The sequence below is a fragment of the Aspergillus ibericus genome, assembly GCF_003184845.1.
Source record: "Aspergillus ibericus CBS 121593 unplaced genomic scaffold BO80scaffold_20, whole genome shotgun sequence".
Taxonomy (NCBI): Eukaryota; Fungi; Ascomycota; class Eurotiomycetes; order Eurotiales; family Aspergillaceae; genus Aspergillus; species Aspergillus ibericus.
In genome coordinates, this window is record NW_020292118.1 from 502394 (window position 1) to 526753 (window position 24360).

General features: G+C 53.0%; 9 protein-coding genes and 2 non-coding genes across 11 annotated transcripts; 6 read left to right on the forward strand and 5 right to left on the reverse strand.

The window, feature by feature from the left end:
• Window positions 1-1562: 1562 nt before the first annotated feature.
• On the reverse strand, window positions 1563-5026 carry BO80DRAFT_355736 (tRNA methyltransferase PPM2; the record flags this gene model as incomplete). Its single annotated transcript, XM_025715767.1, has 6 exons — window positions 1563-2021; window positions 2081-2371; window positions 2429-4110; window positions 4171-4535; window positions 4604-4821; window positions 4922-5026. 6 exons carry the CDS (start codon window positions 5024-5026, stop codon window positions 1563-1565), a joined length of 3120 nt encoding a protein of 1039 aa, XP_025575257.1.
• A 439-nt stretch (window positions 5027-5465) lies between these two features.
• BO80DRAFT_90533 (phosphoinositide binding protein ATG18) lies at window positions 5466-7427 on the forward strand. Its single transcript, XM_025724906.1, has 5 exons — window positions 5466-5629; window positions 5695-5849; window positions 5985-6144; window positions 6194-7070; window positions 7118-7427. The coding sequence occupies exons 1-5, from the start codon at window positions 5578-5580 to the stop codon at window positions 7164-7166; spliced, it is 1293 nt and encodes a 430-aa protein (XP_025575258.1). The 5' UTR covers window positions 5466-5577; the 3' UTR covers window positions 7167-7427.
• A 339-nt stretch (window positions 7428-7766) lies between these two features.
• On the forward strand, window positions 7767-8834 carry BO80DRAFT_355742 (uncharacterized protein; the record flags this gene model as incomplete). The annotated part of the gene is made up of 1 exon (XM_025715768.1): window positions 7767-8834. The coding sequence occupies one exon, from the start codon at window positions 7767-7769 to the stop codon at window positions 8832-8834; it is 1068 nt and encodes a 355-aa protein (XP_025575259.1).
• Window positions 8835-9146: 312 nt separating this feature from the next.
• Window positions 9147-9218, forward strand: BO80DRAFT_t160. Its single transcript has one exon. It is a non-coding gene; the product is annotated as a tRNA-Met (tRNA).
• A 585-nt stretch (window positions 9219-9803) lies between these two features.
• On the reverse strand, window positions 9804-9875 carry BO80DRAFT_t164. Its single transcript has one exon. It is a non-coding gene; the product is annotated as a tRNA-Met (tRNA).
• Window positions 9876-10485: 610 nt separating this feature from the next.
• Window positions 10486-11291, reverse strand: BO80DRAFT_355730 (alpha/beta hydrolase; the record flags this gene model as incomplete). The annotated part of the gene is made up of 2 exons (XM_025715766.1): window positions 10486-10818; window positions 10869-11291. The coding sequence occupies 2 exons, from the start codon at window positions 11289-11291 to the stop codon at window positions 10486-10488; spliced, it is 756 nt and encodes a 251-aa protein (XP_025575260.1).
• An 856-nt stretch (window positions 11292-12147) lies between these two features.
• BO80DRAFT_382420 (tRNA(Phe) (4-demethylwyosine(37)-C(7)) aminocarboxypropyltransferase) lies at window positions 12148-13737 on the forward strand. Its single transcript, XM_025716892.1, has one exon. It carries the CDS (start codon window positions 12173-12175, stop codon window positions 13451-13453), a length of 1281 nt encoding a protein of 426 aa, XP_025575261.1. The 5' UTR covers window positions 12148-12172; the 3' UTR covers window positions 13454-13737.
• On the reverse strand, window positions 13585-14242 carry BO80DRAFT_455453 (nucleobindin SSP120; the record flags this gene model as incomplete). The annotated part of the gene is made up of 2 exons (XM_025722111.1): window positions 13585-14066; window positions 14128-14242. The coding sequence occupies 2 exons, from the start codon at window positions 14240-14242 to the stop codon at window positions 13585-13587; spliced, it is 597 nt and encodes a 198-aa protein (XP_025575262.1).
• A 272-nt stretch (window positions 14243-14514) lies between these two features.
• On the forward strand, window positions 14515-17248 carry BO80DRAFT_425330 (uncharacterized protein). Its single transcript, XM_025719495.1, has one exon. The coding sequence runs from the start codon at window positions 14658-14660 to the stop codon at window positions 16830-16832; it is 2175 nt and encodes a 724-aa protein (XP_025575263.1). The 5' UTR covers window positions 14515-14657; the 3' UTR covers window positions 16833-17248.
• Window positions 17249-17349: 101 nt separating this feature from the next.
• On the reverse strand, window positions 17350-20158 carry BO80DRAFT_407443 (DEAH-box ATP-dependent RNA helicase PRP43). Its single transcript, XM_025717803.1, has 3 exons — window positions 19787-20158; window positions 17835-19701; window positions 17350-17778 (listed from the first exon to the last, which is right to left on the reverse strand). The coding sequence occupies exons 1-3, from the start codon at window positions 20092-20094 to the stop codon at window positions 17650-17652; spliced, it is 2304 nt and encodes a 767-aa protein (XP_025575264.1). The 5' UTR covers window positions 20095-20158; the 3' UTR covers window positions 17350-17649.
• Window positions 20159-20326: 168 nt separating this feature from the next.
• Window positions 20327-23601, forward strand: BO80DRAFT_425332 (protein arginine N-methyltransferase). Its single transcript, XM_025719496.1, has 5 exons — window positions 20327-20847; window positions 20909-21530; window positions 21596-22413; window positions 22471-23157; window positions 23215-23601. The coding sequence occupies exons 1-5, from the start codon at window positions 20731-20733 to the stop codon at window positions 23476-23478; spliced, it is 2508 nt and encodes an 835-aa protein (XP_025575265.1). The 5' UTR covers window positions 20327-20730; the 3' UTR covers window positions 23479-23601.
• The last annotated feature ends 759 nt before the right edge of the window (window positions 23602-24360 follow it).

Genomic DNA, 24360 nt, shown 5'->3' on the forward strand with positions numbered 1-24360 from the left:
TCTCCACACCCGGATTATAGTACTATGACCTCCCGTTTGCGGCCAATGATCCTCCCGCCCACGCCATCCCACTGTTTCCAGTCCAGATGCCGCGCACTGCTACACAATAGGCTGGGCGGCTTAAATACTCTTCGCGTCGTCTCAAAATCGACCCCCACACCCCCTTCTACACAGTCAACCCCCTCCCGGGAGTCTTGACGCCAACACCTCTGGTGTAACGCCCAATAGGGCCTTGAGGGAGGCGGCCTCCCGGCTTGGGACCGACGACACGGCGACAGGGCGACACAAGGAAAGGTGCAGCACCGCTCGACGGCCAAATGAGAGGCCGTGGTTTGCGAGCAGCAGGAGGCCCACCAAACTTAGTCCCTGCGATCCGGCCCCATGATTGGCATTAGCCAATTTCCCGTCCCCTCCTCTCCATTATCTCTTTGACAACGGTTGATGACAGGGATCCGTGGTTCCCATCAAGTCATGCGTCTTCTCAACCCCCATCTCCAATCACCACCCAACCACAGCCCGGGCTCGGCATCATTTGAACGACATGACATCTAGATTACCTGCTCATGATATTTCTCGTGCTTTAGTGCAGGTGTGCCCCTGGGTATATGCGTGACCATTATTGCGTTCCTCTTTTTTTTGCCTTTTTCTGAGACTCTTATCTTTGTTTTCCTTTCTGCCCCTTTGCTTTTGTGGACTCCCTGTGCTCCTCACCGAGCGGAGTCCTTCCTTCAAAATCCCACCTTATCCTCAGTCTTCCGGGACCTGCATGTCGCCTGTGCGCTGTACATGTGTCCCGCTTACCCTTTCCCTACGGAGCACCTTTGATCACTGTCTATGACTGTCGAGATGCTTACGATTAGGCACGCGACGCCATCAAGATGCATAGTGGAAAATCATGGCTACCTTGGCCGTGGCATTGAGTATCCGAGACCCGTCAAAGATTGGATGGATAGAGTAGGATCTTCCCATGGTGTCGCCTAAACCCTATGGGTCGGTAAACAACCATCACCACTACAACATCACCATTTCAAGGTGGTTTTAGATTGATGTGGTTTCAAAGGTAGCACTTGCTGCAGATCGGGCATCGGTCACTCACATTTAGTCCTTCCGGTTGTGTTGCGTTGGCTGTAACCAACCTGGACCAAGTGTCAAACAAGTGCACGGGCGTGTCCAAGCTGTCTCCACTTCGGCTTTACACTAGAAGCCAAGCTTAACCCGGGTCTCCTCTCCGCAGAACAACCCCTCTTCATCACTCACACCCCCCTCTGCCTCGCCTCTCCGCCACCTGTTCACTCGGTATTGCTACTTTCTCACCACGTGCCTCTCACATTGCTGGTCTTGAAAAGCGGCCCGATCTTTACACGTGCACTCTGTGCATGGCGAGGCAGTCATTGAGGGGTTAGAGAAAAGAGGCAATTCTAAACACGGACCCAGGCGTGGATAGTCAGCCGAGTCGCGCCACCTTACTCCAGACATCTCGCGGCCTGATCGATTGCCAACTGGTGATTGACAACAGCCGGCTAATACAGCATTTTCGGGCCAAAGCTAGACACCTGGTTCATCTAGGCTTCGGCTTTGTCTCTCAGCTCCTTTGCGAGCCTCAACAAGTAGAAACGGGCCATGTCAGGTGGGAGCCCATCGAAAGACTTGGCGATCTTTTGAAGATCGTTTCTCGCCTTTTCATAGGCCTGCAGATCCCGGTTTCCGTAGACATCCCGCCCAGCTGCATATCCTTTCGATAAATTGCGAAAGAAAACATTCACGGCGACACTGACCTGGCCAGTCGGGGACGCTGTGTGTAACCACAATGGGGGGATGAACAGAATGTCGCCACGACGCAGAACCGCTTCTTGTGGCGAAGTGTGCGGGACTGCAGCAATTGAACCATCCGCATGGTTCTGGAATATGTTGATAGTAGAACTGGACGCCCCGGCAGGGACCTGGAGATATTGCACATCACTGGGGGGGAAGAGGATGAGTCTTTTCTCGCCGCGGATTTGACATAGAACGTTCGCCATCACCTACACTTGGTCAGTGCGTCCACTCGGGGGTTTTTTTTTCGTTCAACATGCACACTTACATCGTAGTGCAGCCACAAAGTGACTGGCCCTGAGATCCTAAGTGGAGAACTGTGCGCATTCTCAGCAACCAGCGAAAGGGGCTCCGGTAGACAAAAATCTTCTTTGAGGTTGGGAAAATCCACGGCTAGATTGGCTGGGAGTTTGGTAGGCTCTTCAGCGGAGATGCTACGGAGATAATGACGGCCACCTGCGTGCACTTCATCTAGGAAGGAGCCGAATTCTTTGGTTGTATAGGAAAAATTCTTGGCTTGAAAGCTCATATTTTCTGAGTGAGCCTCATGCACAATAACCTATTGAGAGGCTCTTAGCCGGTTTTCTTCAGCGCAAGCAGGGTCAATGGCTTCTACCTTGCGGTCTCTGCCAACGGCATCCGTGAGATACTCTTTGGTCCAACGGTCAGTGCAAGGGCCAAGGTCAGATCCTTCGATGATCACCGGCTTTCCATCTGCCAATATCTGTTCAAATTGTGCAGCGGTTTGGACCTTCACACGAGGAATCGGTTCGATGTCTTTGGTAGTCTGGCTGCCCACACTGGATGGGTCAACCGACGGCTCCTCGACTTTCGACATCGGCGCACTTTCAGGCACTAGATTCCACTCGTTCTCAGGGGCTGTTGCATCAACATGTTTCAACAGCCAGGTGCCCTCTGTCCAAAAGGTTCCAAAGGAGAAACAAACTGCACCGCCACCTAGCAGCAGAACCTGGTTCGGATCAACTGCATGAGAAGCATGGCCGACCAGCAAAGGCCTTGGTCCACCAAAGTTCAGTCCTAACCCTACTGCAGAAAGCACATCACTAGGTTGTGAAGTCTCGCCAGCAAGGCAACGGGCCACCGCTGTCGGGTTGAGGAGCATGATTTCCTTGTCGTACGGTACAATCTGTCGAGGAATAATTCCACCAACAATAAGTAGTCCCCACGAAGAGCAAATGACCGTAGCGCCAAAACGGCCGAGGTATTCAAAGAGAGGCGAATCCCGTAATCTCTCAGTCCGGTCGTGCAACTCCAGATAGTACGATCCATCGCTGCGCTGGTGCAAGTTCCACGTCCAAAAATCTTCAAGGACAATGCCGTCTGCGCTAATTCCTCCAAACAGAAAGCCCGAAGCATTATCAATGCTCGCCAGGCAAGCTCCAAATCTGGCTCTAGGGGTAGCTCCGACGGTCTCAACTGGTTTCCATCCGCTTCCATTGCTGCTCCATAACAGCCAGGCATCGAGCACCATGCCATCATTGGTCTTTCCCCCATACACCAAGACATGGTCTAAGTCCAAGGTCACCCTTGTCGCACTATGTCTAAACCGTGGAACTGGGAGGTTTTGTGTCGGACGCCATTGAGTCCCTTGTCTTAACCAGCAATCTTGAAGTCCTGCTGCGGGCGAAGCTCGGCCACCAACGAGCAAACAATCGCCACCAGCTAGATGGGTTACTGTGTGACACATCCGAGCCGAGACCTCACGGGAAGGAAAGGGCAAATTAGGACCGGTAATATCGTTTGCATTCGAGTACAAATCCGTCGTTGCAAGCCGCGTCTGCCGGCCCAGCCCAGCATGGTAACCAAAGGAGTTTTCGCCATCAGGAATGAGGGCCCCGAATCTCCGCTGACCACCTCCCGCGGGGCACCTTGCATGAAGCGCGAATTGACTCGACGCATCTGCTACTTGCCCGGATTGTTCTGCCTTTGCTGCGCTGCGATTCATATCCTCCTGCGACGTGGAGGCGACAAGAAGGAAGTAGTGTGATGCAAAAAGCGCAAATTCTTCCCATTCATCGAATGGCTCCACCGCATCCAAGGAGGAGCGCAGCGAACTGCTCACGTAGCCGTCATCCGACCACAGGTCCCAGAGACTTCTGGCGTGGGCGTGCTTCCATCCGGCGTTCTTGAACCGCTGTTCTTGCTCACTCAGTGAGGGGTATTCGTGGATCGAATACAGCGGCGCGCCGAGCTTTTTGAAGTGTTTCATCATGGTCGAAGCGAAAGGGTGGTCAGGTCCATCAGGGAAGAACTGCTCCAAGATGCAGAACTTGGCATCTTTAGAGTCCGCGTTAGTGATATGCTGCAATAGATGGTAGTTACACGGATGAGCCCTACCGTTATTCAACTTCGATGCCCAGTCCAGGACCGCATTGGCAGATTTGACATCCATGTACGTCAGAGAAACCTCAGCTAGAAAAAGGACTGAGCACTCAGCCGGGAGGACCTCGGTCCTCAGCACATCGTCCAATTTCTTTAGGTTCTTCAAATCGCATCCAATCCCTAGATAGTGCGTGCTGCGGATTTGCACGGCACTCTCGTCCGACAAGAACTCTACATCCTTGAGGGTTTGTGTAATCTCATCGGTCCTCCTGATGGCTGTCTTCTTGTTGATCATGAGCTTCTCATAATCGATATCGATGAATCGCGTATCGCTACACAGGGATGGGTCCTCGCTGAGGAGGATGAACGGTAGAGGATCACTACGACAGGCCAACTTAGCATACGGTCCACACAACCAGGCGGTTGCAATCGGTTGACTACGACTCACAATCCACATCCCAGATTCAGGACGAACTTGGGTTTTCCCGAAGGCTCTCTCATGAATTGCCGCACTGATTCCGCCATCGCATGCATACGAAGCCAATATCCGCGGTTGATTAACGGCGAGCGTCGCTGCGGCTTTTTGACAAAGTAGCGGAAGAAATGAGGCTTGGGGTAGTAGAGCATCTCGACGCTGCGTTTGGATACGATACTACTGTTATTGGTCTAGAACTGTTAGATGTAATCCCGAGAAGTCGGCACTGGTGGTCTGTGTCTGCTTGCGCCTGGCGCATAGTGGGACTCGGCCGTAGCAATTGCGACTTACCCCCATAACCAAATCGGCCTCTTTCTCGGATTTAGAGCTAATGCCGGCCATGGTAGGCTTTTTCGCAGCACCCATCGCGGGGCCAGCTTTCTTATTCACCGACATGTTGACTGGTGATGTGGGGGAGGGGAAGCCAGGAAAAAAAAGTGGGAAAATTGAAGGCGGAAGGGAATGTCGATCAAGATGTGGCCCAAGCGTCGGAGTGGTTCGCTTGCCGCGCCGCGCCTGACGCAGACCGCGGCAAAGGAGGAACTGCTTGTTCTCAGTGATTCTCCCCGGACCCTCCGCAACCAGCCAGCCAGCAGCCAACCCACCGTTCCGGTCTTCGTCAACTCGCGGTCGCAGAGGCGCGCGGAGTATAGGGACGACGCATTATCACGCGAGAATCCGCTGCGCCAGCGAGAGATGCAAAGCGAGGGCCATCGACTGTGACGGAACCGGCCCTCACATGGGATCAGTTTAACCCCTCCATCCACCAACACTAGAGCGTGCCTTCCACCCGGGCGATTTGATCAACAGGAACCCATCTCGGTCGTCTTGTTTGCTTCTTTGACGGCATCTGACGGCATCTGACGGCATCTTACAACACCGTATATTGTTTAGACGAAAACAACAGAAGTAAAGCGTGGTCGGTCCTGGCGATCGGCGGAGGAAAGATGGCAATGAACTTCGTGACGTTCAACCAGGACTATAGCTATCTGGCTGTGGGTAAGGGTCTTCTACATATTATTCCTACCTGCTACTCTCATGGAACATTTCTTGACACCTGTCAGCGACTTCCAAGGGGTTTCGGATCTTCACCACGGACCCTTTCGCGAAAAGCTATGAGACGAAGGAAGGGAATATTGCTATAATTGAAATGCTCTTCTCGACGTCGCTGGTTGCGCTAATCTTATCACCGCGTCGCCTTCAAATCACTAATACCAAGGTTCGTAGGACATCCTTGCGCGCATGATGTTAGATTCTGCATATTCTATTAGCCCATAATCGAGACCGTGTTGTCGGCTGCGTTCTCGCCAGGCGCATATGGTTAACGTTCTTTCTCTTCCTTTGGGACATATAGCGTCAATCCACGATATGCGAGTTGACCTTTCCTACCACCGTGCTCGCGGTGAAGCTGAACCGGAAACGGCTTGTGATCGTGCTAGAGGATCAGATCTATCTTTATGACATCCAGACGATGAAGCTCTTGTATACCATTGAGACTTCGCCGAATCCCAACGGTAAGCTTGTTGCAGATGTGGTTGGAGTAACTGGTCTAATTCAGAACAGCAATCTGTGCCCTATCCCCTTCCTCGGATAATTGCTATCTGGCATACCCTCTGCCGCAAAAGGCACCGCCTTCGTCCTTCACTCCCCCAGCTCATGCTCCGCCGGGGACTACGCATGTCTCGCCTACCAGTGGCGAGGTCCTGATATTCGATACACTGAAGCTGGAGGCCATCAACGTCATTGAAGCACATCGGTCACCGCTGGCGTGTATCACACTCAATAGCGACGGCACACTTATCGCGACGGCATCCGACAAAGGAACAATCATCCGAGTGTTCTCAGTTCCGGATGGGCATAAATTATATCAGTTTCGGCGGGGATCGATACCCTCCAGAATCTATAGCATGTCCTTCAACACCACTTCGACCCTCCTTTGCGTATCCTCGTCCACGGAAACCATTCACCTATTCAAACTGAGCCAACAAAATAACTCGCCGGATGCTACGCCATCTTCCTCTTCACCCACAAGCGCTGACCGAAGGTTTAGCCAAAGCTCATTTGGACAAACACCCGACGCGGACGAGGGTGGCGACATGGGCTCATCGGAGCTTGCTTCCAGAAAACACAACGGAACCTTGATGGGAATGATCCGACGGACCTCGCAAAATGTTGGCAGCACATTTGCCGCCAAGGTTGGAGGTTATCTGCCGAAGGGGGTCAGTGAGATGTGGGAGCCGGCTCGAGATTTTGCGTGGATCAAGCTACCGAAATCGAACCCTGGACCGGGGGCTAATGGGAACAATGGACCACTGCGGAGTGTCGTTGCCATGAGTACCAACACTCCCCAGGTCATGGTGGTGACGAGTGACGGCAACTTCTATGTCTTCAGTATTGATCTCTCCAAGGGCGGCGAGGGGACGTTGACCAAACAATATTCGTGAGTCTGCTTCTGCGCAGTATTACAATCGTACTGACCAGCAACAGGGTGCTTGACAGCAATGACCGGTTGGGCTACTCTGTGATGGATTATTAAACTCACCATGATACCACTCGTTATGGACGTCTCATGCTATCAAGTCGATCGTTACAGCGCCATTTGCATTTATTCTCTACTTTGAGCGTTTACATATCATCTAATACGGCCAGTCTCATCTTTCGCTCGCGGTGCTATTGATGCAAGTATCGAGCCCATATTTCAAAATCCCACGGTGCCTGACACTGCTACGTGTATGAATTGATTGCTCCTGTCCCTTACTTCCCTGCCGTATGGCCAAGCCTCTTGAGGTTTTGGCAGTTTAGCAGCGGATGCTGTTATGTTCTTCTAGGAGGGTTACACATGATTGTATTCTATGTATTCCAACCCGGTGTGGCGATCTGAATGACATTCTTCTACTCCATCCCCTCCATAGCTCGATGCTGAAGGAATTTGTCTGCGATGATACAGATTCCACCGCAGAGTCTTATGCTACATCTTTACATCGAGCATGACACTCAAGAACACTCCGCAAGAACACTCGCAAGATGAGCCTCTTCTTCACGTCACACCGACCTCGTAATGCCCTCTATCTCACTTCTCCCCCGCAGCGTTCAACCCAACTCATCCATTTGTCCCGACCTCACTGACCCTCTCAAGATGGAATTCATGTGGAACGAATGCAAGAACTACTTCAACGACGGCGTCATCCCTGGATCGGCACCATTCCGCTCCAACGTCCACATCTGCGACCTCACACCACCACCCACCAACAACCATAACCATAACCATGACTACGGCATCGAAATCAGCCAGCAACTGATGCCCCTCTTCTCAACACTCGGAGGCATCAGCCCCCCACCCTGTACCTGCCACGACATCACAGCCATCCGCCAACACATCGACAACTACATCCACACAGCCCCCAGTACCCACCCCAACGACTACACCATCTTCACCGAGAAGAACGACACCTCCATCGACATAATCTGTCTCTACACCCTCCGCGACGTCCTCCAATGGTGGACCTTCTGGGCAGGCAGCCTAAACAGCACCCAAGACCGCTGGAAACTCCTCTACATCGCATTCGGGACCATCGCAGACGACGTCATGATCCCTCCCATCGACGTACTCAACGGCACATTCCGCTTCCTGGGCCACACCCTCGCCGACGTCCTCGCCGGTCTCCAATCCGAGCACGTCAACCCCCACGATCTCAAATTCCTCGAAATGTGTCTCTGGCGCCAATACATCGTGCAATATCTAGAGAAATGCGACCCCTCTCTCCGGACTATGCTCCTCGGCAAGACGACTCTCATGACCCAGTTCCGCATCGCCACGGCCAATGCGGCCGGCACGGCGGTGGCTGTTCTGGCGGCGATGGGGACGCAGTCCCGGGGTGTGCTGGATGCAGTAGTGGAGATGATGGGTACCGGGTGCTGTTTGTCGATGGATATGGCGAAGGAGGCGCTGGGGGTGTTGAATGGGGAAGGGACGGAGACGGTGGCCGGGGAACGGGAACGGTTGAAGCGTGAGTTGCGTTGGGTGTATGTGAGGTGCATTGAGCGGTTGAATGGGGTTGCTTGTGCGCCGGTTGCCAAGCGGTATGCGACCTCGGGTCTGGTGTATGTCTTTTTGATGGAGAGGTATCGCGAGCGGGTGAGTGGCGTGCGGGTGCCGATTTCTGGTGCTTTGAGGGCTGTGTTGGATGGGTTGGTGGGTGGGTGAGGACTTCTTTCATTCATTAGCATTTTGCTGGTGAACGGTTTATGAGGCTTTAGGCTATGGCTACTCTCCTGGTATCTATTTTCTGTTTTGAAAGCAATCATTATTCGCTTCCCTCCATGGGTTTTCCCGATCATATACGATCTGCCCTGCGCAGCTCCAGACTATCTACTTAACAAAGAACCACTCCTCCTGTAAAGTTGTCCAGACTAAGTAACATTCAGTCAAGTGAATCAAACAAAGAATGTGTTGTGATGAGCCCCCCCTTAACCTTAGGCTCATGTAGCACTACTTCGAAAGATACTTTTAACTATCAGCATGTTAGCTCAGGGGAAGAGCGCCGGGCTCATAACCCGGAGGTCCCTGGATCGAAACCAGGACATGCTATGTCTATTTTTTTTTTGCTTTTCAAAGCTTTTCAAAATGACTTTTTAGAGGTGGAAGGGGAGGAGATATGGTATCTGGATTTGGCTGGGTAGGATGTGTCACGTCACTGTATCAGATGAATGTAGGGCTGGTACTACTGTCTTGTTGTGAGTGGTATATCTAACTTACTGTGTTTTGCTAATGGTCCGCGGTCATGGCGGGGAGATGGATGTATGTACTAGAGGTATGATCTAAGTGGTACAGGGTATGGATGCACTGTGGTGGTATGTATGCACAACATGGAATGCGTGTGATGTCACCGGGTAGATTACTGAAGAGAAAGTTAATGAGACTGTGCTGAAAGCAATGATGATTAGTAGAAAAGATGAGAACAGAATTTGGAATAAGGTTAGTGATTGTTGAAAGTAATTGTAAACAGGATTGGTGTATGGAATGTATCTACCCCTCCAACAACAGTAGAATCCCTTGACTTGATATTCACCAACTCCGACACCATGACGGCTCAGATTGGCTCTGATGAGTTGATCCGAGTGGGATGGCTAGATTATTATGAAGACGTGCAAAAAATTGGAAAAAAAATAGACATAGCATGTCCTGGTTTCGATCCAGGGACCTCCGGGTTATGAGCCCGGCGCTCTTCCCCTGAGCTAACATGCTTAGGTGAGTGAGTGGGGGGCAAGGATTCGATGTTATTACGTGGGTGGGGTAACGGTATGGAGGTTGGTTGTATTTTGTATTTTATATTATGTAGATGGTAGGTTGGAGGGGAGGGGAGCGAGGGAGGGTGTTTGGTTTGGCTTGTGGGGGTTGGTGGCTTTGTGGGTTTGGATGTATTGGGTATATTGGGTGTATGGGGGTAAGATAAGTAGGGTGTAGTTGATGGTTTGGGGGAGACTTGGTTACTGGTTGGTAGGTGATGGTGTGTTAGGGTATGCTTCTGTTTTGTTGTGGAGAGGCAACTATCTATATCTTGTCGAATAAGCCATGTTTTCAAGTAGCCATTAACAGCGATTAGATAAGTCGTTCTTTGCAAATGTACGTTCTTTCTGGAGTGTCTGTCAGGGAGGATTCATTGGCAGTTTAACGGACCTATACTAGAAAAGGGTTTGTTGGTGAGGCCTGGTCTATGTATCTCCTTTGGTGAACGGATGGTTGTTGCATGGGATGCTGTCGATGGTATCTTGTAGTTTGATTGTCAGGTTTGGTCTAAAGGTATATACACAGTGCTATAATCAAGCACGACATGTCTAACCAGGACACATTTACCTCACACTGCACTGACCCGATCAGCCACCGCTGCAATTCTCTCCACCAACATAGCCGGCTGGCTAAGCATGGGCGAATGTCCAGCGCTGCACCGAACAACCTCCGCCTGGACCAACGCAGCAAACATCTCCTGATGCTGTGGTGCAAGCACCTGATCATTCTCACACACCAGATAAGTCGATGGAAGATACTCATACGCGGCGCGAGTAACACAGGTCGTTTGCACCAAGTGAGACTGCGGTATTAATCGGGACTCCCATAATGCGGCCTCCTCGGCTGGGAGGTCATTGTAGAGCGTTCTGGCACCATTCTTGATCCAGGATCGGCCATCGGGCTATATCGTTCATTAGTACGGGCTATTAATGGGTGCCTTGGAGTTTATACCTGAATATCATTATTGGGTGACTGTCCAAGGGCCCCAAGGATTGATTGACCCTTCTTGAGAGCCATGGCGGCATAATAGAATAGATGGATCACTCCGCCCTTTTGGCCTCGCGCTTGGCGGGCTGTACGAGTCAGGCTCTCGGGAATAGCCTCGCTGCCTACAATACCGCCGTAGGAGTGCATGGCGACAACCACGTACTTTTCTTCCTCGACGAGTTGCGTGATGGCTTTGGTGATGACGAGTGCATCATCGGTTAGGGTGCGAGATGTCAAGTCATCAGAATGCACGTCTGAACAGCTTGGAAGTGGCGGATGGATGACTGGATATCCAGCGTCGCGAAGGCCAGTGAACAGCTTTGCATAGACCGGTGGAGTCTGGAATGAGCCTTGAACAAGGACAATAGTGGGCTTGGAGGAAGCCATTGCTTGATGACAGGGTGGTGAAAGTTGTCAAGAGAGGCGAAAAGCCACAAAATCAGTGAGGCGGCACAAGACCATGATATCTGGGTAGCCTTCAAGACGAAAGCTTATCCTGTATGAGAAGATGACTTGAACAGAGTAATCAGGTGACGTTGGCGTAAAGTGAGGCCGATAATTGGGAAGGACGTGAAGGAACGTTTAGTGCCAGTAGATAGCAGCGGGGCAATGATCCTGGAAAGACAAGCCACCATTCAATTCCTTTGGTGGCCATGGCTGGGCTGGACAATCCTCAGCCTCTCCTCAGGCTCACTAAGCCTATACCAAACATGGATAATGATGTGACAACGTCTCCTTCCACAATGGGTGGCTATCCAGAGCCCAGGATGGATTGGCGATGGAGATGCTGCAATTGAGATTAACACAGAACAATGTCCGAAGATAGGAAAGGTAAGAGATAGATGATACAGAGAGTAATCGGTATCATGAAAAAGAGAATCAATACTTCATGAGAGCCTTGACTATCTCCATCGTCAAGACATTGAACTCATCGAATTGGTGAGTTGTGTCCTGAATGCCTCATTCTGTGTCCACAGCCTAGAGCACTCACTAGTCTATAAAGAATAATAACGATTTAATCAAATGAAATCCACTCTAGGACGACCAGCTTCTCCTATTCGAGGAGTTTGAAAGTGAGTAGATAGCTAGTGACTACCTGGTACACATAGCAACTAGCTAGGAGGGAGCAGCGAGCATCTATAGAGCTGCCTACGCTGCCCCTCATAAAGCGGTGGTAGCGGAGCGGGTGGGGACCCAAACGTCCGCAGGGGACGATTATCCGCGGCGCATTTTGACCAGTATATAAACCCACCCACCAAACCACAACCATGTCCGACGAGACCACCCACCCCCAACGACACCCCAGAAGCAGAAGCCACAATGGCACCAAACCCACCAATCGTCCCCCCAAACTCCTCAACCCCCTCCACAAAGGTATCCAGGATTACCTGACGCACCACCTCCCACCAGCCACCCTCACCAAATACAACCTCGATGATACTCTCCTCGCCTCCCTCCCTAAGCGCTTCACAGTCTATGAACCCCTCCTTTTACTACCTGTCAACGCGCTCAGCTCTCCGCCCTCCTGGAGTGCCCTCTACACGGATCTCACCCCCGCGCAACGCGAAACCCTCTTCGCCTGTATTGTGCAAGCGTTCAGCCGGTCCGGCGTCACGCATGTCGCGATCAATGCCCCGATTGCATTAACAGATGCCCAGGGACAAGAGAACCGGATGCGCAGTCCGGCGGGGCTGGTGCCGCTCTATGGGGATTTCGGGCCGATGGGGTCGGATAATGGTTTGGGGGAGGAGCAGCAGCCGACGGAGGAGGATCTGAAGCGGGCGTTCTGGGTGCGCACGATGCAGAATCATGGAATCGTGCAAATCTGGGCGCCGCTGTATACGATGTTCTCGAGAGGCAATGTTACGGAGAAGGCGAGGATACTCGGGGCCGGGAGTGGGTTTGAGGGGTTGGATGATACGGCGGGGATGAGTGTGGTGGACATGTATGCGGGGATTGGGTATTTTGTGTTCTCGTACTTGAAGCGTGGGGTGAAGAGGGTGTGGGGGTGGGAGATTAATGGGTGGTCCGTGGAGGGGTTGAGGAGGGGCTGTGAGGTCAATGGATGGGGTTGTAGGGTTGTCCGGACCCGCGGAAATGGAGAGCTGGAAGGTGGTTTGCGGGTGGGGGAGATGGTAGATACATTGAGGGAGGAGGATAGAGTGGTGGTTTTCCATGGCGACAATCGGTTTGCGGCGGACATTTTGGCGCGGGTGAGAGAGGTTATGGAGACCAGGGGCGAGTGGTGCCCTGTTAGACATGTTAATCTGGGCCTGCTGCCGTCGTCGGCGGCGGCGTGGGAGAATGCGTGTCGCATGGTGGATGCGCAGAAGGGAGGCTGGATGCATGTGCATGAGAATGCTGACGTGCAGCGCATTGAGGAGATGAAGGATGAGATCACGGCGGAGATTGGGAGGTTGAGAGAGCAGGTTTTGGGAGTAGAGGCGGCGGTGGCGAATTGTCGACATGTTGAACGGGTCAAGACTTACGCTCCCGGGGTGATGCATTGCGTCTTTGATGTCAAGGTGCCATCGCTGGACGAGGTATGACCTGCGCCATATCACGCTTGGGTTTCCAAAGAATCACGAAAGGGTATCTCCCAGGTGGTGTAACCGACGCTTGGACTCGTATCATCAAACATATGTACAGCAACAACAAAAGAAATCTAATGTACACTCATCTAGTGCTTGAGGAACTTCAGCGGTATGTTCGCCTCGACGATCTGCATGCTCTCGAGCTGCTCGAGACGCTCCATTGCGAGGTCCTCCTCGTCGTGCTTCCGGAAGTGCTCGATGTCCTCGGGATGGGTGAGGTCCTCCTCCTTGGCATCTTCGCCATGGTACTTTTCGAAATGGTGGATTTCGTACTCATACTCGATATCGCCGTGGTGGCCTGGACCAAACCCGAGATCCGGCAGCCGTGTTCCCTCGGCATTGATGCGCATCCAGTTGTCGCGATTGATAAAGCCGGTGTTCGTTGGGTCGAACAGGGCAAACACTTCTCTCAAGGCTTGGCTCTTGCGATCCTCACTGACTCCGGCATTTGTCTCATCGTCCATCCCGTATGTCTTGCGCACTTCTTGAGGAGTCCAAACCCCGGACTCATCATAGTCGTGGAGGGAAAAGAAGGAAGCCGCGTCGAAGGAATCAATGTGGTGCTCCTCTACCGGGCCCGGCGGTTAGTAACATGGCCCTCAGTCCCAGACACCATCCAGCATCCTTACCTTGCATATGCCGGGTGGCCCAATCCGACGAGGGCGGCTGGTCGGCGTGAGATCCGTGAGCGCTCACGAAGCTGCCGCTCAGGGCCAACAGAGCAGTAGCGAGGACGACGAGCATTGTCAGGCAATGGGTTGCGACAGCGGGATATTTATAGCACCACGAGCGCCGAGCGTAGATCCGACGAGTCGAGCAATTGCAAAAAGGGAGCTCGCCAATGTGACAGATCGCCGGACAAGGAAGAGGGCAGATTGCTTATTCCTTGGTCGGCGCTGGTGGTGGTCGTCGTCGCCCGCCGGTCCAGCGGTCCCGTTTGCACGGTTTGCATGTGCCGGAGCGGGTTCGAGTTTCGTTTAGCCGATCATCATCCAAAGATTCTCGACCTCGCACCACCTCCTCCCCCCTCCGGCTCTTCATCTGCCCCGACCCCCTACACGCCGCCATTGGCCGCCGGGTTCTTCAGCTCAGTCGATTGGACGTGTTCCCACTCGGCAGCTCACCATTGGAGTCGGTTCCATGCAGAAATGACTTGAGAATGCAAGGTCTTTGGTCCCGCGCCGCTCCGGCGCAATCTACTTGCCGTTGCGTCTCTTGCTTGAGTACCGTCTCCAATGGCGTGGCCTCGAGAGCCACATCGGCGGCAAGCAAGAGACGTCTCCGGCTCGGGAATTCGGTCACCGCACTATACACGAGCATCTTCGCCGCCGCCGCGTTGGCAGACGCCCGGGCGAAGGGTCAACGCCGTATCGAATGGGAGGAAAAGATCGCCGCAGTGAAGGAAGAGGTCATCGAGCTGGTCGATGAGGAGCAGCGCTTGGTAGAGGCCCTGTTGTCGCGCCGGAAGCAGGGATTCCTCCGTGGAGCTCTACAGACTAGACACTTCGGCACCACGACTCGACCGGCACATGTGAGATACCAATGGCCCAGACGGAACGTGCCGTTTGCCTCGTTTCACTCGACAACCGCATTCGAAAATGAGCGAGACAGCCAAATAATCCATGAATTGGTTGCGGAGAGCGAGGATCCGCTGGCGGAAGATGCTAACGAGGACTATGGTCTTTCGCTTGATAGTGATGATTCACCTACCTGGCTCTCCAGTGACGTGGTCCGCCAGAAAGTCATTCGGAAATTGGCGCTCAAACAGCTAGCCATTCGACTGCTCCTCCGGCCGGCAATTGCACACAGCTATATGGGTGTCCAGATGAGTTACGGTGCCGATTTCTCAGTACCCCAGTTGAAAGTGCCGGAGCTGCTAGCGGAGCTGAATACCCTTCGACGTAGAATGCGGCAAGTTAAAGGCTCGAATACTTCTAATATCGATGACTTGGCAAAAGACCTCCGCGTGCACTCGGTCCGACACATGACGGAGGAGCGGAACCGACTGGACCGCGACATCCAGCGCGATTCCGAACTCTATATGCGAGACCAGATGACCCTTCAGGAATATCTCCTCAGACTAGCCAACAATCTGATGCAATGTACGGATCCTGACCGACCAGAAGTCCTGAAAAAGATGATCCTAGCATTTACCAAAACTCGCCAGAATGATCTCTGCGACTTGATTTTAAAGACCATTCTTCCTCACAAGTTCCCGCTCAGCGCCTCCCTCATCCTCACGATCCTGACCTTCTTCCGCAAATCCAAAAATCTGATGGGATTCGATATCTTTCTGGAGATGTTGAACGGCCACGGCTATCCCGTCGACATGAACGGTTTGGGTCTTTATCAGCGCCAAGTGGTCAATGGGGTCGAGATCATTGTCCCCCCGGTAGATTCAGCGAACCCCGTTATCTACGCCACCCTAATCGTGTCCTGTCTACGCTTCGACCAACCTGATCGGGCTGATGCATACCTCCTCGCTGCAAGGGCGGCCGGACATATGGACGATTTCGCTATCCTCAACTCCTACCTGAGATTCTGCGCCATCCGCACCGACTGGGAGAAGGGAATGCAGACGCTCAAGAGGACGTTGGCGTTCATGGTCTCGTCAACAGAGCATCGGATGTTCCGACTTGAGCGACTCATTGTGCTCATGGTACATATGTGCGATACATGTGAAAAGTACGACATGTCCGAGGCCATCATTGCTGCGGCAATGAACAGCGGGTTCGACTGGGCGGCCGCCAGTAAGCAATTGGACATCAAATCTTCCTATGACCCTCACCACAGACGTTGGAAATCGGCAGCCGAGGCCGCACCGAAGGACATGCAAGATAAGCGAGCATGGGAGAAGTCCTATGCCTTTGTGAACGTCATGAACGACCATGTGAACGCTTATGAGGGCAAATCCCCCTCCAAGAAATGGCAAGACATGATCGAGCTCTACTCCCAACAGGTCCTAAACTCTATGCTTGCCGGCTCTCCGGGCTCGTCCAACGTGACCAATGCATCGCAGCCCGTGTTTGAAGATGCCGACCGCCAGAAACTCCTCCAAGAAATCAGCAAACAAGTCGAAATCACCAAGCAGGAGAACGCATCTGCGGCAGCTGCCCAAGAGCAAGAGATCACATCGCTCAAGGCCGAAATCTCGCAACTGAAACAGATGGTCTTCGACCTCCACCAGGCGCGAAAAAACGAATCCGTCCAACCCCCTCCTCCCTCCCAACCTACCCACCAAGACCTCCTCCGCAAAAAGCGCGAACGCATGCCTCCTATCTCCGAACTAGGGTCTCCTACCAACCAATTCAGAATCCGATACATGAAGTCGTAGACGCCTCCCTCTTAGGTAGCGTCTCACTTCAACCCACCGCATCCGTCCCGCGCGCATCTCTCCCTCCCTCTCTTCATTCCCTTTCTGGTTGAATAGGGTCCCTTACACTATATACCTCTACCGCTACTCTCCGCGCACGGCGAACACCATGTTGATAGTCTCCCTATGTGGCCGGAGTTGCATTATCCAGGTGATCAGTTGGTTTTAGATTTCGACATTGTTGATACCTGGATGAATTGTACAGTATATTATAACTCTTTCTTTCTCAGATGACAAGCAAACAAGGGTTAGAATTGAGCGCTAGACCTCGCTCCCCTTTTTTAGGTGTTTTGGGTTCGGACCTTCACCCCTCTTGTATGATTATGGGGGATTCGGTATGCTGTAGGGAGTGTTTAGAGACTCTTCTGTAATAGCCAGGAGTAGTAGGTTATGGATACCTTCCGTGAGGATATTACGAGAATACCTACCCCAATCTCAAATTTACAGCTACATATCACAGATCACAAAATGCAAACATAAGAGCACGAAAGAATAATAATTTGTACCTAGATCTAGGCCCGAAGGTAGGTATCCCGCAGATCAAACAAGAAATAAATACCATGAAAGCCACCGTGCAAACCCCTTGCAAATGGGAATATTGGAGGCGAGAAAAATAGCAAAGTCAAACTGGATACTCCGTATTGTGAAGGTAAAGAGGCAAATTGATGATGATGACAAGAAAGAAAAAAACCGGATATTCCCTTTTATTGAGCTTCGAAATTATCATGGCACGAAGAAAACATGGTCTATAGATTTCGTGACAACAAGATTAACTAGTCTATCGTCTTTTGCCGGAGTCGACGCGCAACTTCTCCCTGCGCGAGAGTCTCTCGGCGGCGCGGAGGAGGGAGGATCGGATATCGCCCTTGGGGAAGCCGGAGATGTCGTAGTAGGTGGGGGCGATGTCCTGTAGGTAGGGCGTTAGCTAGGGAGTGGCAGTTGGGGAGTTGAGATGGGACTTACAATGAGCCATTCGGCCTTGACGGCGGTGATAGTCCGAATGTAGTTCTTGGTGGTGAGCACAAATTCGTTGTAGAGGACCCACTCGGCTTCGTGGCCCAGGACGGTCGAGGGATGCAGGAGGACGTTCTGGTTGTCCTTGATGGTCAAATACATGTTCTTGCCCTGGGTTTCCTTCTTGGCGACCTGCATGAAGAACCCTGCGCACAGCGCACGGCGGATGTTTTCGTAGTACTTCTTGTCCTCGAAGGGGGTTGAGATCATCTCGAGTTCTTCACGCTCCATGATGCGCAAAAGCTGCATGCGCACATTGTCTGCCGATTGCAGGGACCGCAGGGAAAGGAAGTGGTCGTGGCACCACTGCTTCAGGTTCTCCTGTGCTTCGGGGCTCTTGAAGGCGTGGTAGACGTTAAGAAGAGTAAGATGGTCGCCATCGGGGTGGGCAAAGAGATCCTTCATCTCATCCGCACGCTTCCGTTGAGAGGCAGGTCTGACAAACACTTGCGGGACGGAAAGCAGTGCCGTAATGGAGAGAATTTCGTTGGAGCAGTAGAACTCAGGAGAGCTGATAAGCATCACGGCAAGAGCAGGATCAAGAGGGAATTCTGATGCAAGGCGTCCCAGCTGGGTCAGGTTGCCATCATCATCCAAGCAGGCCAGGTAGTTGAGTTCCTCCAAGGCTCGCATAAGGGTCTCCGGGGCAGGAGGATCCATCAGGTCGAAGTGAACGAGATCGTCGATACCGAGCTTCTTCAACTCCAGCACCGTAGAAGAAAGGTTGGAGCGCAGAATTTCCGGGTAGGTTTGGTCGATAAGTTCCTTCTTGAAGGCTGCCTCGGTGTAGAGACGGAAGCACTTTCCGGGGCGTGTACGACCAGCACGACCAGCTCTCTGTTGTGCGGAGGCCTTAGAAATGGGAGACACCAAGAGGGACTCAACACGAATACGGGGGTTGTAGATCTTCTGTTTCGAGAAACCAGGGTCGACGACGTAGACGATACCGTCGATGGTAAGCGAGGTTTCGGCGATGTTAGTGGACACAATGACCTTCCGGCCGGGACGGCCTCCCTTACGGAGCGGAGGGGGTGCCGGTTCGAAGATGCGCTGCTGCATGTGCGGAGGCAGACTACCGTAAAGAGGATAGACCTTGATCGGTCCAGCATCGGCCTCCCTTACCATCTCATCAGCTTCTAGCGAGATCTTCCGTGCGGCATCTTCAATTTCTTCTTCACCCGTCAAGAACAGAAGGATATCACCCTCGTCTTCCGTGGCATGAATCTGCAGGACTGTGCGAATGGCAGCTTCCACATAATCCTGCTCGGGCTCCGGAGTATAGAAGATCTCGACGGGGTGGGTACGACCGGGAACGGCAAGGAGGGGAGCATCGTTGAAGTAGCGCTGAAACTTCTGCGCATCCAGAGTTGCAGACATGATAATGATCTTCAGGTCAGGGCGACGCAGCACGACTTCCTTGAGAAGACCCATGAGAACATCAGTGGCCATCGTTCTCTCGTGAGCCTCGTCCAGAATGATGGTGCTGTAGCGGCTCAGGTTGTGGTCATGCATAGCCTCTCTCAGAAGCATACCATCCGTCATGTACTTGAGCACGGTCTTGGAACTAGTCATATCTTCGAAACGGATGCTGTAACCCACTTCCTCTCCCAGCTTGACATCCAGCTCGGCGGCGACACGTTGAGCAACAGACATGGCGGCGACACGACGGGGCTGGGTACAAGCAACCATCTTGCCCTGCGTTTGCGGCAGGTCATCGAAAAGGACGAACTGAGGGATCTGGGTGGTCTTTCCGGAACCCGTCTCACCGACGAAGACCAGAATCTGCGACTGTTGGTAGAGCTGCAAGAATTCATCTCTATGGAAAAGCCAAGTCAGAAACCGATCGCGACAATGACGCCGAGTTGAATGAAGATCCGACATGGGTAAAAAAAAAAACTCACCTCTGAGCGTGGACTGGAAGATCGCGACGAGTCTTCAGGATGGAGACATATTTGCTGGAGAAGGGCTGGCCGTTGAACGGGTTGGTATCACCATCCTCCACCTTTTGGGCAATCGCAGCAGTCGTCTGGTGTCTCTTTATCTTCCCGAAGGCCGGGTGAAGATCTGTGGCGCCATCGGTCCATGAGTTCGAGTTGTTCTCATACATGTGAGCGAGGTACGGGTTGTCCTTGGGATCGGTCTCAGACTTGTCCATCTTCTGACGCTTAGCACGCGAGCCGTTATCAGAATCCGAGCGTCGATCAACCATGACGTCTAGCAGAGAGCAAAGAGAGACGGGGGAAGAGGTTTGCTGCAGACCAACAGGACAAGAGTTGGTTGTCGCCAAACGGCTTCAGAAAAAAAAGGCGGCCCGGATAGGCAGGTCGGCCGCCCTTCGCCACAGCTGCGTTTCCCCCGCCTCACCGCCCGTCATTCTGCCGCCACAAACCCCACAGAAAACACCACCGCCGGCAAGGGCAAGTCGCGACGGGATGCATGTTTGCTCAGGTACGCGGGGCTATCCAGGAGGCCATTGTCGCGCGACGTTCCACTGAAGGGGCGTTCCAATTTCTCTGTCAGCATCCCTGCGCCGACGGCCGGATCCTTTGTTCTCCCAGTCTTCTCCCGTCCCTATATTAGTCGTCACCTAGCATGGCTTGGATGGAAATTGCCGGGAACCCCAATTGATCTACTGTTTGCTATGCGGGACTAACCATCTTCCACATAAATAGAGACCAGCGTCCACGCCCACATCCCCTTTTCCTATATAGATATCGTCGATTGACTACCTTTTGCACCAGGCGATCGTTCATATCCTAACCATTGCTCATGAAAATTGTTCTCACGCACAATCGAAGCACCCCGTTGTTCTAACTTCGTCCCCCAATATCTACGATTCTCAACCATGGAGTCGTTCAGCAATCCAGAAGACATGGCTCCCAGTTTTTGCATCGGACAGCATGAGAGCACTCGCAAGGGCCCAATTACTGCTGCAATTGTACAGGCAGCGCATGAAAGCAATGTAGGCGTTTCTTTGTTCTGAGATGCCGGCTCCCACCAGGTGCTAACTTCAGATCCCGCAGTATGATATGCTTACGGCGCCAATCACTACGGAGGCGTTTCATTCTCGGATCCTCACCCTGCTAGGTTCCAAACCAAATGCACCCCTGACGCCTGCTGTCAATGGAACTCTGATGACGACGGATAACATAAGACCTCTTGAAATCCCACCTCTGACTCCCGCCGATAGCCATCTGACCCCGGATGCGACGATGTCGCAGCTAGTTGGAGTCACCAGCAGTTGGATTGATCTATGCTCCCCGGATCCCCTGATAGCCGACATCTCTCGTCAAGTTTTCATGCGGGAGGTGGCCTATGCAGCGTTTTGTGGCCTAGGGTATCTCTTGATTCCGGGCCCGAAACTGCACCACGGAGATATTCATGCCGAGGGCGTAATGTACTATGCAAGAGCGATACAGGATGCTATCAATCTCGCCCCTTACATACAATTCCATATCTGGACGACCATGGTTGACAACCCGGATTCTGAAGTAGATGGAATAGCCGATCTGTCTCGCCTCGCTCGCCCGGAATTCCTTGGAGACCCTCTCGCAGGGCAGTCATCGAAGTTGGATCCATTTGGTACTTGGGATGCTTGGGACATTATTCGGAGAACTTGTAGATATCACTCGAGGCTTGTCGTAGGTAAGGAGATATTCCGCACCCTGAATGTGCTGCGCCGATACTTGTTACTAAGATGACATTTCTAGCCCTCACACTGCCCAGACACCTTCCCCCTATGTCCGTCCAGTCTCGGTGGTATTCCGAGCCAGTTCATCTACTTACCATTGACGGTCAGGCTTTCATCAAGAACCAAAAGGGCTACCCCGTGCTGTCTAAAACACACCAGGCGCTCATCGGTCGGTTCATGCGCCTTCGGACACCCCCATGGATTCTTCTCTGTGATGTTGGCTCCCTCCCCGGCGTAGATACGGAAGAGACTCCAGGGACTAAGTTGCCTGCTTTGTCGGGCTCCGATTATCCTAGCCTCACGCAAGCCGCCGTATCCAACAAGAAGCATTATGACCCAACCCCTCATTTGTCATACCTAAGAAACCTTCAACAGCGCCAGCCTTCCCGAAGTGCCATGGAAAGGTTTGGTGTCGGATACCAAGACTATCTTCAGGCACCATTGCAGCCGTTGACGGTCAACCTGGAAAGCATTACTTACGAGGTCTTCGAGAAGGACCCCATCAAATACAAATGGTACGAGAGAGCGATTGCCAAGGCGCTTAGTGATTGGGAAAGTGAAGGGAAGCCTACTTCGAACCCAGATGGCCGCGTGGTTGTGGCCGTCGTGGGTGCTGGACGGGGCCCGCTCGTATCACGAGCCCTCCAGGCCAGCATTGATACTGGTGTCAAGATCGACCTCTGGGCGGTCGAGAAAAACACCAATGCTTTTGTCCTTCTCCAGCGCCATAACGAGCAAAAATGGGGTGGGCAGGTTAAGCTTGTCCAGTCGGACATGCGGAGCTGGAAAGGCCCGCAGGTTGAGAAGAAGGATGACGCGGGAGTGCAGACAGGACCGGTAGGACAAACCCTTGGGATCGAAGACTCATTGCTATACAATACCAACGAGGAGCAGGGTTCCGCGCAAGCACCCCAATCGGCGGCCGCGCCCCCCGTTACTGAGCTTGTTCCCACTACGATCGACATTTTGGTGTCTGAGCTCCTGGGCTCATTCGGCGACAATGAGCTCTCGCCGGAGTGCCTTGACGGTGTCACGCACTTGCTCAACCCTGTTCACGGGATCTCTATCCCGGCTTCCTACACGGCTCACCTCACACCCATCGCGGCGCCGAAACTCCATGCCGACGTCATGAATCAAGCCGTCTCCAACCCAGCAGCTCCTGAGACGCCGTATGTAGTCATGTTACACGCCATCGACTTCCTGTCGACGAACCAGCCCTCCGCTGCTGCACTTATGAATTCTAGTCATGGGGGTGCTAGGTATAGTGCCCGAGACTCAATCTCCACGCTTCCAGGTTCTGGAGAGAACCCCATTCCGTTTGTGCAGACAACATGGTCCTTTGAACATCCTAATCGGCACATACCCCCTCAATCGCCGTCCACGTCAACGATTTCTAACGCACATAATGTCCGCCGGAGTCGTCTGTCTTTCCCCGTCTACAACCGAGGAGTGTGTCACGGCCTCGCGGGATACTTTGAGACGGTGTTATACCGCGACATTGAACTGTCCACCAATCCGGTTACGATGGACACCAAGAGTGCTGACATGATCAGTTGGTTTCCGATCTACTTCCCCTTGAAGGTTTGTACGGCCCCAGCCAATGGAGGAGCGCGGGATGCTAATGAGATGCCATGCTAGACTCCTCTTAACGTGCCGGACAATGGCGAGGTGGTGGTGACCATGTACCGACAGACGGACGACCGCAAGGTCTGGTATGAGTGGATGGTGGAGGTGTTTGCCGTTGAAGGCAGCGAGGAAGAGGTGGTGATGAGCGGAGGCAAGGCCGTGTCTCCAGCGACGGGCAGTCTGCACCAACAACAGCAGCGATCACGTGGCGGGCGACGTGTCCGGGTTGGCACCAGCGAGTTGCATTCCAGCATCAAAGAGGGCTGCCTCATGTGATGCGCCCGAGGAACTAGAAAGCTGACGAAAGGGATCCTCCGCCTGTTCTGACTAAGATGTAACGAGACTCATCCTTCAGTGATGATCATTTCTTCGTGTGTAGTTAAGCGTACCTCTGAATTGTTCCGATCGCAGCATTGATCGCCGGGGGCCTTGTTCTCCGGTCCGCGAATGGCATGTGGTCTTCGGGCTAGGCGCGTCGAGTGTTCCATGCTTGGTGGGCGGACTGGACTTTTGTCCTCTGCGTGATGAGCATCTTGTCCGAGTCGGAGCACTCCTGTCCTTCCCAACATGTTTGTATACCCGGGCTGTGTCGATGGGTGTGCTGAATATTGCATGGACCAAGCCCTCGGCCTCACCGCCGAGGGCGGCTGTCATTGGCCACGGGCGTCGAGTCGACGGGAGGTGTACTATCAGTGCGTCCCCTCCAGGGACGTGGCTTCGTCCCATTCGGAAACGGTTGAGAACAACCTGGGACCTTCGCCTCTGATCCTGCCTCAGAAATCCTGCATACGCCGTATGTACGGAGTAGATCCAGCATGAATCGGGAGGGGGCTCAGCACCGAGGAGATATGCCACCCCCAGCAGATTTGATGTACCTCTGTCGCTACGCAGGGCTGGCTGGACCATACAAGGCCGGTTACACTGGCACAGGGCGGCTCGAAGGAGGAAAAAGACGTAGATCGGAGATGTAGCCAAGCGACCAGACGACCACTAGTGCGACAGGACTATCGGACCAAGAACTCTTGGAGGTTGGGATGCGGATCAGTTTGCTTCCTTCCAGTCCATACTCAATACCGACTGCCCTGCTCCTTGGAAAGGGGGACGGAGCGGCGGCAACGTGATGCAACGGACCCCTGTGGTTGGTGTTCTCGGCATCAG

Bases quoted from the DNA above. Each gene is read 5' to 3' on its own strand.
- BO80DRAFT_90533 (XM_025724906.1), top strand. From the start codon at position 5,578: ATGGCAATGAACTTCGTGACGTTCAACCAGGACTATAGCTATCTGGCT. The intron at 5,630-5,694 runs GTAAGGGTCTTC...GACACCTGTCAG, and splicing joins CTATAGCTATCTGGCTGTGG to CGACTTCCAAGGGGTTTCGG. The intron at 6,145-6,193 runs GTAAGCTTGTTG...AATTCAGAACAG, and splicing joins GACTTCGCCGAATCCCAACG to CAATCTGTGCCCTATCCCCT.
- BO80DRAFT_382420 (XM_025716892.1), top strand. From the start codon at position 12,173: ATGTCCGACGAGACCACCCACCCCCAACGACACCCCAGAAGCAGAAGC.
- BO80DRAFT_425330 (XM_025719495.1), top strand. From the start codon at position 14,658: ATGCAAGGTCTTTGGTCCCGCGCCGCTCCGGCGCAATCTACTTGCCGT.
- BO80DRAFT_407443 (XM_025717803.1), bottom strand. From the start codon at position 20,094: ATGGTTGATCGACGCTCGGATTCTGATAACGGCTCGCGTGCTAAGCGT. The intron at 19,702-19,786 runs GTGAGTTTTTTT...GCTTTTCCATAG, and splicing joins CTTCCAGTCCACGCTCAGAG to AGATGAATTCTTGCAGCTCT. The intron at 17,779-17,834 runs GTAAGTCCCATC...CCCTACCTACAG, and splicing joins TCAAGGCCGAATGGCTCATT to GACATCGCCCCCACCTACTA.
- BO80DRAFT_425332 (XM_025719496.1), top strand. From the start codon at position 20,731: ATGGAGTCGTTCAGCAATCCAGAAGACATGGCTCCCAGTTTTTGCATC. The intron at 21,531-21,595 runs GTAAGGAGATAT...TGACATTTCTAG, and splicing joins TCACTCGAGGCTTGTCGTAG to CCCTCACACTGCCCAGACAC. The intron at 23,158-23,214 runs GTTTGTACGGCC...ATGCCATGCTAG, and splicing joins CGATCTACTTCCCCTTGAAG to ACTCCTCTTAACGTGCCGGA.